Genomic DNA, 13,516 nt, shown 5'->3' with positions numbered 1-13,516 from the left:
CGTGGTGAAGTATGTCAATTTGTGAAAAATATGCTAACGCAGATTAAAACATGCCCACTGCTCAACTTTGCTCATCGGCTGGCAATAACCGAGCGCACTTGTCCGAGGTATTGAGTGACAGAAAATTAAATAACTCTTGAACAATATAATAACGCTAAAGAGCATGCAAATTACTCAGAAAAAATTCACTTTCAATTATCCATAAAGAAAAGCTTGTCTTTTTGCTTTAATCTCAGAGATGCCATTTTTGAACATGAGATACGCTCCTTCAAAGCGATGCGCATTAGGACGTTGCGACGTGCGGCATTGCCAATAGGTACGTTCTCGCGGGTTGCATCAAAATGAGCCATGCGTTGAAACAGCGCACAGTTACAAAATCCTCTATAACTCTCGATAGGAACAAAAATGAAAAATTATAAATACAGATTATTGAAGGTAAAAGATTTTCGCATAATTTGACATAAGTTTTGAAAATTTTTAGCGTGAAGAACACAAGAAGAAATACAACTGAAAACTTTAAATAGATGCAAAGTACCGTTATTTACACAATTATAAACCAAAAATATTTTTATAAGATAGTGCAAATATCATTCCATAAGTGTGCAAAAATTCATTGAATTATCTTCAGTAGTTTTTGAGATACAAAATTTTCAATTTTATCATGCAATAAAGTTTAAGGGTTAATATCTTAAAGAAAAAAAGGAATTGTAACGAAATATTTATACCAAAAGCTAATCACCATAATCCCTATACAATAAATTATACCTCATGAAGATCGGTGATTTTGCGAAAAATTCGAGGATCACTTGACATGGCTTTACTCATATGATAGTGGTTCTGCACGTCAGACTAGCAATAAAGCTGCAACGCGTCGACCACGTAAAAGATCTAAGTGTTATTCTCGATGAAAGGCTAACTTATACCAATCACCTGTCAGCGACTATCGACAAAACAAATCGACCTCTAGGTTTTATGTTCAAAATTTCCTGCGAATTCCGGGATCCTCTGTGTGTCAAGGTTTTATATTGCTGATTGGTGCGCTCGCAGTTGGAATTTGCAAACATCGTCTGATGCCCTCATCATGCAACGTGGAGTGAAAGGATTGAAGCTGTCCAGCGCAAATTTATACGATATGCTTTACGTCAATTGCCTTGGAATGATCCGTTGAACCTGCCACCATATGAGAACCGTTGCAGACTGTTAGGACTACATACTTTGCAATAACGTAGACATGATTCGCAGCCCATTTTCATATCAAAGCTTATGTTGGCTGACTACGATGTTTCCGATCTCCTTGGACAAATCAACCTCTACGCCTTAACCCGCGTTCTGCGCCCCCGGACATTGCAATGCATTGCTACACATCAAAATGCGAAACACTAACTACGCTGCTAATAATCAGATTTTAACGACGTTTCGTCGCTTCAACGAGCTTGCCGAGCAGTTTGACCTCAATTATAATTCATCACAATTTCGTCACCGTTTGCTGTTAACCTAATAATTATTTTTAATTTAGTTCATTAAGACTTAGTGTCAGATGAATACAAATTTTAAATACAAATACAATACAAGCAAATTCCGTGTCAGCTTCTAAGCTACCGATCTTATAGAAAACCTACTTTGTTTGACCTTATTCTCAACATTTTGCAGGAAAGCGGTGCCGCAACTAACACAACCACAACTACTACAAGCAACGCGACTAGCTCGGTTTCCTCTGATTCAGAATCGCCCAACTCAAGCATTGAAAGTTCGACTTCGGATTCTGATTCCACAACGGATGATGAGGTAAGATAGTGTATATAGCCCAGCTTTTAATTTAGCGACGTTATTTTTATAAAAATCTTGTGTAGGTGTGATATTTCCTTTCATAACACATTTATTGCTTTCTCGCCAATGCGCTGATCTCGTGCTTTGACGTTTTCGAATATTCCCTCTCCGGATGGTCAAAGGCAGGAATTGGGCCCGACTACCCCCGACCCAAGCACAGACCTCTTCTTTCGTCTTAAGACCAAATCGTTGAATCTTCTGCAGATTTCTAAAGTACTGTCAGAACGCTTCTCGGCTGTGATCGAAATATCAAAGGTCCGCTTGCACAAGCTCAAGGTTTTGTTAGCCAACTAAAAGGATACAAACGATACTGCTTGCTGAAGTACCTTTCGCGGGATTACAATGTATATATTCCAGCTGTAAGGGTAAAAATTGAAGGCGTCGTCAACGATGAGAGTTTGACATGCGAAGATCTGCTGCAGTATGAGGTTAACTGTTTTAGAGCTTGCCTGTGAAACTACTGGATAGCAAATGAACTCAGTATTAATCGCGGAAGATGGTTCGAAAACTTACTCCCAATTAATTTTTATTGGGTGACCTTCGCTGGAGCTGCTTTACGAAACTACATCCTCTTGCACAAGGTTTGTCTGCCCGTCCGTCTGATATTACCGCGGGCCATGTATTGCTCTAAATGTACACAATTGGGTCACACAGCCACCCATTGTAACAATAATGCTTGCTGTGGAAAGTGAGGTGAGAATCATGTGGATGATTCATGCAGTAAGAATGCTGAAAATGTCCTTTTGTACAGAGTGTCTGCATGATATCTCGACACGCTTCGCGACTAAAACGTTCTCTTGCGTCCCGGGATAAACTAAAACGTTCTCTTGCGGGACGTTCCAAGTGTTGTTTCGTAGATATTTTTTTATATTTTATTTTGTATTTGATTATATTGTTTAGTTGGCATTACATGGCATATTAATTCAATATATTGGGTGTTCAGCCATAAGTGACGATTTTTCATCCCTATTGCTCGTATGATTCGGTTAATTATTATTAATACGATATAATATGCTTTCGTAGTTAAGTGATTTTTGCAATAGGAAGTTTTAAGCCTGTTTATTATGTGAATAAGGAGCTAAGCAATTTTTTAAGTTACCTTATAAACTATAAAGATAGCTAATCTTAATAATTGCAACAATTTATGTCGAAAATTGCGTCAAAAATGTTTCTATGTTTGCGACTCTGTGCAATTAATTTGTGATGATTGTGCTTCAAAATCATTTTCAGTATTTTGTTATGAATCCTTAGAAGGGTTTTCTAGTAACACTAGTAAGAACTTGCCTTAATTGGCACTGCATAAAGCATTGCTGGTCTAAATATTTGTTTATAAATTAATTGTTTGTTCTTTAGACAGAGCATAGAATTCCTGTTTATAAGAGGGTATAAATAATTTTTATATTTGTTACATTACGCTTGGATTCTTTCAATGTGATCTTTAAAATTAAGTTTTTATCGTGAATCAAGCCCATGTATTTAAATTTATTTGACCACTTTAAATTTGAACCATTAAATTTAAAAATCTGGCTACTATTTGGTTTAAGAGAAGAATATCTCGACTTATGCGGAAACACAATCAATTGTGTTTTTACCGCATTAGTGGAAATTTTCCATTTTTCAGGTAATCATTGAAAATAATCAAGCCTTGTTGCAGTCGACGGCAGATAATTCTAAGGGTACTACCTGAGGTAGAGATGCTCACAGAAAACAGACTTTTTACAGCCTGCGGGTAGAATTTCAAGATCAGAGGTAAAACTATTAATTCGGACCCCCTCAGTTTCCAAGAAAATAGCAAGACTTTCTGACTATTGTGCATATTCGTGAAACCGCTATTCTGAAACATTAATTTTGAGAGCTGAATTTGATTCTTCGTTCTTTGTAGAAAGAAGATACAACGTGTTTCGTTTTTTTTGCCATTCTCAAAACAAAAATAATAATGGAAAACCGTGATTAAAGCAACAAATAAAAGTGAAAAAATATATGGTAAGTGTTTTGGAAAGCTTGAGGCTCCTATTTTATGGAATGCTTTCGGTTTGGGTGAAAACACAAATATTTTCGAGACGCTCACCACATTTGTGCGAAATGAGCGAACGGGGCTATTCGGACCGCATATTCCGCCAACCACCGTTCAGCGGCTTACGGCTGCGCACACCACTGCACACGCTACAGCAATGAAAATACATGGGTCGTTAATCGACAGCTGTGATATACCAGATTAAGTTTTGTAAAGGAATTTATTTTTTTTTGCTTCTTAAGGAGTCTCTCTTATAAATATTTTATAGGTAAACATAATTCCATTGCAAAAAAATTAAAGAAAAATCACGGTCTGAATTGCCCCGTAGGGAGGTCTGAATTACCCCTACATTGCAAAAGGATGAAAAACGTAGAGGTTTGCAAATCGTCTCCTAGCGCTGCCATTGTGTGGTGAAAATGAACCTTTTGCGGCATCAAAATGTAGCTGAGGTTTCAAACTAACAATTAGAACCTTTGGGCGGCAAATGTTCTCACATTTATCCACCTAAAAGGGCGATTTGCTAAAGTAGGTCCGAATAGAACCGGGTATATATATATATATATATATATATATATATATATATATATATATATATATATATATATATATATATATATATATATATATATATATATATATATATATATATATATATATATATATATATATATATATATATATATATATATATATATATATATATATATATATATATATATATATATATATATATATATATATATATATATATATGTATATATATAGCAATTCCATGAAAAAAAGTTATACGATCTCTCAGAATTCTGCGATATTTATGATAATCGTTCCTTACCGAAATATATTACATGCATATTTTTTTTATTTCGTCATTAGGGTGTCCCTTTCCATGTTAGACGGGTTAAAAAAATCGTCGTCGCCGTTGATCTACCTTCCACGTCAGTAGATATTTCGCATTGGAAAATCCCATCTGGCGTGCCGATCCCTAACCGATCCTTCTTTCTGTACAACAAATCCGATCGATCTTATTCTCGGTGCAGAATTATTCTTCGACTTATTCAGAGTTTCCGGTCGAATTACACTCGGAGACAACCTACCTGTTTTAGTAAATTCTGTCTTTGGTTGGGTAGTGTCGGGTAGGGCCAATTGCTGCTCGGTATTAACTCCAATAACCGCTAACGTTGCTTCAGTCACCGATTTGCACCAGCTCATGGAAAATTTTTGGGTTATCGAAGAAGGAGATTTCTCCCCCTGCTACTCGGTGGAAGAATCCACCTGTGAAGACTACTTCCGACGGACAGTTACTCGCTCACCAGGAGGACGATACATCGTTCGCTTACCATTCAAGAAGGTTGCACTCGCTATCATAGGCGACAACCGTCGCACCGCTGTTCGTCGCTTCCGACTGCTCGAAGCTCGCTTGCATCGAGATCGCAACCTGGCTCAACAATACTGTAGCTTCATGAAAGAATATCATGTCCAAGGACACATGCAACGCTTAGCACACTTCGAAGATTCCACCACTCCACTGTATCATCTTCCTCACCACGCAGTCATTCGTGAAGAAAGTACGACGACCAAAGTGCGAGTCGTTTTCGATGCCTCATGTAAAACCAGCAGTGGAAAATCCTTAAACGACGCCCTTTTAGTAGGTCCAATTGTCCAGGACGATTTGAGGTCGATCATCATGCGGTCCCGAATTCATCCCGTAATGCTGATTGCCGATATTAAGCAGATGTATCGCCAAATTCTAGTTGATGTACGAGACACCTCTGTACAGCGCATTGTTTGAAGAGCCTCCCCGGACGACTCATTGGACATTTTTGAATTGAAGACCGTCACTTAAGGCACCGCATCAGCGCCGTATCTTGCAACTAGGGTGCTGCAACAACTTGCCGCCGATGAACAAGATGCATTTCCTGAAGCAGCAGATGACTTGCGCAAAGATTTCTACGTAGACGAACTCATTTCTGGCAGAAGCACCGTAGCTGAAACCATCAAATTGCGCAATCAGTTGGACTCACTGTTAGCTAAGGGCGGTTTTGAGCTACGTAAATGAGCCTCTAATGAACCAACTGGAGGATATTCCCGAAGAAAATCGAGCCCTGCAGCAGTCGGTAGACTTGGATCGAGACCAACGTCTTAAAACTCTCGGTCTTCATTGGGAACCTTCTACCGATGTTTTAAGGTACAAGATAAAAATTCCTCTACCAGAAACGAACGCATCACTTACCAAACGTATGTCGCTATCATACATCGCACAACTGCTAACAACTGCTAAACTATTTATGCAGATGTTGTGGACCTTAAAGAATCGCGATGGAACCATCTGGAGTTGGGACGAAGAGCTACCAAGCAATCCAAGAACGTTGGTACAATTATCACACACAACTTCCACTGTTGAATCAGCTCAGGATTGAACGATTTGCTAGGTTCCTAAATCCATCAACAGTGCAACTGCATTTCTTTTCGGACGCATCGGAACAAGCATATGGTGCTTGTCCATACTTACGATCGGAGGACTCAAACGGGAATGTCGAAGTAGCTCTCTTGACTGCCAAATCCAAAGTAGCTCCACTTAGAAAACAGACCATCCCTCGCTTGGAACTCTGTGGCGCACTGCTAGCATCGCAACTCTACCAGAAAATAATCGAATCACTTTCCTTAGAACCTGAAGCATTCTTTTGGGTGGATTCAATGACTGTCATCAGTTGATTAAGGGCCGCGCCTTCTACATGGACCACATTCGTTGCGAACAGTGTTTCCAAAATTCAGCTGGCTACCATAAACTGCACCTGGAGTCACGTTGCAGGATACCAAAACCCAGCAGACTACATTTCACGTGGAACAACTGCCGAGTTCCTAATTAACAGCGAACAATGGTGGCATGGCCCACTATGGATAAAATTCGACAGAATCGAGTGGCCTCAGCTAGAAATTATTCCATCGCAAGCCAGTATGAGCGAGGCGCGCAAAACACTCACAACGAACGTAACAGCGACAGCAGAAAATTCATTCATCGACACATACGTTAGCAGATTTTCTAACTACCAGTGCATGTTACGAGTAACCGCCTACTGTAAACGATTTCTACAAAACAGCCGTCCTAAAAATTCACATCGACCAATTTCGCACATCGTCATAGCTGAGGAATTGAATGAAGCAGAAATTACTCTCATCAGATTGGTCCAGCAGCAAACTTTCAACTCGGAATGGAAGGCTCTCGAAAAACAACATTCTATCTCAGCCAGATCTCGAATCAAGTGGTTCACCTCGTTTCTCAGTACAGACCGTCTCATTCGGGTTGGCGGACGATTGGCTCGTTCACAACAAACGTACGACAACAAGCATCAAATCATCCTACCTTCTTCACACCAGCTGGTCGTCTTACTCATTCGACACTATCACGAAAAACACCTTCACGCTGCCCCACAGTTGCTTCTCGGCCTACTTCGACTTCGCTACTGGATCACGGGGGCCAGAAACCTGGCTAGAAAAATTGTCAACAAATGTACAGTTTGCTTCCGAGCTCGTCCAAATCGAATCGAGCAGTTTATGTCGGAACTTCCAGCCGCACGAGTTACTGCAGCAAGGCCCTTCACAACAACTGGCATCGATTACTGGGGACCCATCTACATCCAGCCACCGCATCGACGATCTGCACCACGAAAGGCTTATGTTGCATTATTTGTTTGCTTTTGCACGAAAGCTGTACATTAGAGTGGGACATGGTTATATGAAAAAAAAATAAAATTTTCCTCCGACTTACTTTTTGGGTCCCATTTAGCTCCCAGAACAACTCTGCAAATTTTTAGCTCGATCGGTGAAACTATATTTTTGCGCCCACGGTTTAAAGTTTACATGGGATTTTGTATGGGGAAATCGTCTTTAGCAAAATAATTCTTCAAAGAGTCACCCATTACCTCCTAAAAATAAATAGATGTCTGATTTTTATAGGAAATTTGTCAAGGAAGCAAAGTCTAGAAGACCGTGAAACGATCTGATGCTTGTGGAATAAGTTATTAAGTAAAAACCGATTGAAGTCCTGAAGATTGATGAAAATTTCACTTTTCATAGCATCACTGCTGCTGATGGTCGAATTATATACAATTTTTTTAACATTCTTTTATTATGTACAAAAGAAGCCTCAATTTATCCCTCAAATCTCTTGCAGTGTCTAAACAGCACAGATAAATGATTTAGACACATTAAGACAAAATTAAAACAAAATCGCGTATAAATGGACAACCAAAAGCAGTGCAGTGGTGCAAGAAAAAATGAATATTTTAACAATCGTCAGAACATCAATCGGTTTCTGCTTAATATCTTTTTTCTCAAGCGTCAGATCGCTTCGTGGTTTTTGAGACTTTGTTTCGTTATTAAATTTCCTATAAAAGCCACATAACGATTTATTTTTAGGAAGTAATGGGCTGCTCCTGGAGCAATTATTTTGTCAAAGTTAATTTTCCCATATAAAATCCCATGTAAACTTTAAACAGTGGGCGCAAAAATATAGTTTCACCGATCGAGCTAATAATTTGCACAGTTGTTCTGGGACCCAAATGACACCTGAAAAGTTGCTCGGAGCTGGAATCTAATTTTTGTCCCACCCTACTGCACATCTTGAGTTAGTGGCGGACCTGACCACAACGAAATTTTTGCAGGCTCTTCGACGTTTCGTTTCACGGAGAGGGTTGTGTGCGGATATCCATAGCGACAACGGGCGAAATTTCATCGGAGCTGCGAATGAACTACGTCAACTGATACGAAGCAAGGGGCATCGTGAGCTGATCGCACAAGAATGTGCACAAAACGGCATTCGCTGGCACTTTAATCCACCCAAAGCATCACATTTCGGGGGCCTGTGGGAGGCCGCTATCCAATCAGCACAAAAACACTTTATCCGTGTACTAGGAACCCACACTCTTCCCTACGACGATATGGAAACGTTGCTTTCTCAAATCGAAAGCTGCTTAAACTCCAGACCGCTTGTACTTATGAGCGACGACCCAACGGATTTTGAGCCGCTAACACTCGGGCACTTTCACGTTTGATCTGCTCTGAAAGCTGTACCTGATGTCGACTACACTACAATCCCGTTCAGCCGGCTGCGAAGGTGGCAGCATACACAACACATGTTTCAGCACATATGGAAACGTTGGCATCGCGAATATTTAGCCACACTGCAGCCCCGGTCAAAATGGTGCAACCCGCCAGTGCAATTGGCAAGGAATCAACTAGTAATCCTTCGAGATGACAACCTTCCTCCTATGCAGTGGCCAACAGCCAGGATTGACTCGTTGCATCCGGGACCAGACGGAGTAGTTCGAGTCGTGACTGTACAAACACCCACCGGTCGCTACACTCGTTCCGTAGCGAAAATTTGTTTGCTACCAATATCCTCCGCCTCCAAACTGCAAGTGTCAACCAACGAAGACAGCGACACCGAAAATTAGCAGCCAGATATCCACTGACTTCATGCTAGCACCAAAATCAAACAATACAACGCCCTTTTCTATAAGGGACAAGATTGCGAAAATAATGCTGCTGTATGCTGACGTTTTCAACTCCAACCAAATGTCAACAATCGTCGAAGCTGCCGTGAGGGACAAACCATCTGTATCACTTAGGCGATGAATCGATCACCTGCTTGCTCGAGTTTTCTGTCAAAAATGTGATTTCTGAAGGGGCCAGTGTGTTCGTGTATGCACGCTAATTGTATATTCACGGAGTTACCCTGCCCGTTTACGCATTTTTGGGAACACTGCGAATATTTGCCACAGGGGATTTGTCGGAGTATCCACTGAACCGAACGACAGCATCGAGCAACATAATTCCGCCATCAATCCCTGGGAACTATAAAAGGCCGTTTGGAATGTCATCGCGCTCTTCTTTTACACCAAGGGATAGGCATAGAAGAAACGTCAAGATTCTGAAGAAAGCAGTGAAATTAAATATTTAAGTTTAGTTGAAAGATAGAAGAAGTTATTATAGAATTAAATATAGATGAAGTTAAAAGTGAAAATTTAAATACAGAAGAGAAGTTAAGTTAAAGAGTGTTACTTACCTGCTTCATAAAGAAACCTGCAAACCTGTAACGAAAACTGTTCCACTTACCGGCGATCACCTAAAACAGCTTGCCTGCAGTTACCGCTTCCAACCGTTAGTACTGAGCTATCCAACAATATATATATATATATATATATATATATATATATATATATATATATATATATATATATATATATATATATATATATATATATATATATATATATATATATATATATATATATATATATATATATATATATATATATATATATATATATATATATATATATATATATATATATATATATATATATATATATATATATATATATATATATATATATATATATATATATATATATATACAAACCTCCTTTTCCACCCTTTTATAAAGTAGAGGTAACTCGGACCTCTCTACCTCTCTACGGAGAAATTCAAACAGTAATTTTTATCAATTTTTTTACAATGGGATTACGTTTACCTATGAAATTTTTATTAGAGGAACTCCTTAAGAAGCGAAAAAATTGAGTTGTAAAAACTTTATCTGGTTAGTCACAGCTGTCGATTGGCGCATCGTGTATTTTGTTCGCTGTGGCGTTTGTAAACGTGTGCTTAGCCGCAAGTCGCTTAATTGTTATTGATGGAATAGGGGATCCGAATGGCCCCGAACGATCATTTCGCACAAAATTGGTGAGCGTCTTGAAAATATCTGTGTTTTCACCCAAACCGAGATAATTCCATAAAAAAGGAGCCTCAAGCTGTCCAAAACACTTACCAGTTTTTTGCCGTTCTCAATAGAAAGGTATTGCAATTGCTCTGAAAACCAACTTTTTAACGGAGGCCCGGAGGGCAGTGTGACATATACCATTCGATTCAGTTCGTCGAGTTCGGCAAATGTCTGTGTGTGTATGTATGTATGTGTGTGTATGTGCGTATGTGTGTATGTGACCAAAAATGTCACTCATTTTTCTCAGAGATGGCTGAACCGATATTGACAAACTTAGTCTCAAATTAAAGGTGCAACGTTCCCATAGGCTGCTATTGAATTTCTAATGGATCCGACTTCCGGTTTCGGAATTACAGGGTGATGAGTACGAACACGCAGAAAATGTCGATTTTAATAAATTCTGCAATGAATGTATAATGGTGAAAATTTTTCCAAAATGTGACCACAACTGCTTCGATTTGTAGTACTAGGTCATTAACAGCCATTCAAAGTCTCTTTGGTCACATTGGCCACCATCATCGGTTCCGGAAGCCCCGGCGGAAGTATCTAAATTCACAATAACAGTCACATCGGTTTCTCGGAGATGGCTGGACCGATTGAACTAAACTTGGTCTCAAATGAAAGGTGTTGCGCCCCCGTAAATGGCTATTTCATTTCATCCCGATCCGACTTCCGGCTCCGGAGTTACAGGTTGTGGCGTTCGATCACATAGCAAATTGCGATTCAAACCGATACTTCGATGAAAGCAAAAAAGGTAAAAATTTCGCTAAAATGCCTCTCAAGCAACTTAAATTTGCTGTTCTAGGTCACCGATGGCCAATCAAACTTTCGTTGACCACCATAGACGGTTCCGGAAGTGCCCGGGAAAAGCGGCCTTACCATTATAATGATTTTTGTGTTGATGATGGCGAACAAATGAAACAGGTTGTATCTCCTTTCTAAAGGAACCAAAGAATTCGATTCAGCTGTCAAACGTTCTACGAATATGTGCGACAGTGAGAAAGTGCTATGATTTTCTGAAAAATCAAGGGGTCCTAATTACCCCCACTGTCTTAAGAGGGGGGAGGGGTACACATTCTACGTAAAAAATACCTAGCTCCCAACTCAACGGGGGGGCTAGGTATTTTTTACGTAGGATGTGTGAGCAAAGTTTGAAAGAAATTGGTTGAGTAGCTTTGGAATGGCAGGTAACACCGCAAATCATGTTTTTCCAGAGACGTTGTACAAAAAGCCTCGCCACGGACTCGATTGTCGATATTTTTGCATAGAAAAATTAGAGCATGTTATTGAAATGATACACTATAATGTATGAAAATTTTGATCATTTCGCTTCACGCAAAGTTCTGAAAAAATTAAAAAAAAAGAATTTTTTTCACGCTAAAACCCTAACATCACCCCCACCCCCTCCCCCCCTTAGTATACAAAAAAGCTATTCTACATTGATTCTTCATGTTTTTAGACTATTTTATAAAAGTTACATCAAATTATGGTATTTTCTAAAAACCCATCGATTTTCATCAAAACTCCCATTAAACCGAATTTCTGGCTACGCCACTAGGGGAAAGTAAAACGTTAATACCGAACTTGTTTCTAGGATTTTTAGGCATTTTTAACGACGTTTTCAAAAACTGTCGAACCCTCGTTTTCCACCCAAACCGACTATTTTGTATGTCCATAAAGTTGGAAGAGCGAAATCAGCAGAACATGATTGTGAATATTCTATAATTTAGTGCTAATTAAATGCAAATTAAATTTACAATTGAAAAATTTAATGCTTTTTTTGGATTTTGTTTTATTACATTTTCTGCTGGCTTAACATAAAGTTAGCAGAGCAACGATGTAAAAGTCATTGTAAAACCTACTAAAGCACATTGATTTATTTGAATAATTAAATGCAAATTAAATGTACTTGTAAAACATTGTTTTTTACAAGAAATCACTTGTTCTGCTAACTTAACATAAAGTTAGCAGAACAAAGATGTAAAAGTCATTGTAAAACCTACTAAAGCATATTGATTTATTTGAATAATTAAATGCTAATTAAATGCTAATTAAATGTACTTTTAAAAAGTTGTTTTTTACAAGAAATCACTTGTTCTGCTGACATAAAGCTAACAGAACAATGATTTTAAAATCTACTAAAGCATATTTAATAATTCGAATAATCAAATGGTAATTAAATGCACTTGAAAATTTTTTTTAACATTTTTTTAAGGAAACAACTAACAGCTAGCAGAATAATGGTGCAAAAGTAATTGTAAAATTTAGTAAAGTATATTTTATGATTTAAGTAATTAAATGATAGTTAAATAATAATTAAATGCACTTATAAAAAAATATTCGCGATTTTTTAAGAAAACACTTGTTCTGCTGGTTTAACATCAAGTAGAACAATGATGGAAAAGTAAACGCAAAACATACTTAAACATAATTAGTAATTTGAATAACTAGATGCTTATTAAATGCACTTCTAGAAAATTGCTTACATTTTTTTAAAGAAACAACTTGTTCTGCTGGGTTCATATCAAACAGAACAATGATGTGAAAGTCACTGCTAAATCTACAAAGGCATATTTAATGATTTGAGTAATTAAATGCTAACTAAATGAACTTGTAAAAAAAATATTCGCGATTTTTTAAGAAATCCCTTGTTCTGCTGACTTAACATCAAGCAAACATGTAACATGTAATGATGTAACAGTTATTGTAAAACCTACTAAAGCATATTCAATTACTTGGAATATTGAATGATAATTAAATGCACTTGTAAAAAACCTGTTTTAATCCACCTAGAGGTGCAATTGTGCCTTTCTCATTTCTCCAAACTATGATTTAATAGCTGGTTCGTACAATATAACATTATGGAAATGTCTTTCATTCTTATTACACTTGGTAAG

General features: G+C 38.1%; 1 protein-coding gene across 1 annotated transcript in view; it reads left to right on the top strand.

Annotated features, from left to right (window-relative positions):
• LOC131683117 (calcineurin-binding protein cabin-1-like) overlaps positions 1-13,516 on the top strand; it is a 340,658-nt gene that overhangs the window by 311,667 nt on the left and 15,475 nt on the right. Inside the window, exon 3 of the mRNA XM_058964931.1 lies at positions 1,651-1,785. Within this exon, the coding sequence (XP_058820914.1) occupies positions 1,651-1,785 (135 nt within the window). The remainder of the gene's footprint in view (positions 1-1,650; positions 1,786-13,516) is intronic.

This window comes from Topomyia yanbarensis, chromosome 2 (genome assembly GCF_030247195.1).
Source record: "Topomyia yanbarensis strain Yona2022 chromosome 2, ASM3024719v1, whole genome shotgun sequence".
Lineage (NCBI taxonomy): Eukaryota > Metazoa > Arthropoda > Insecta > Diptera > Culicidae > Topomyia > Topomyia yanbarensis.
This window is presented reverse-complemented; position numbering and strand designations above follow the sequence as displayed.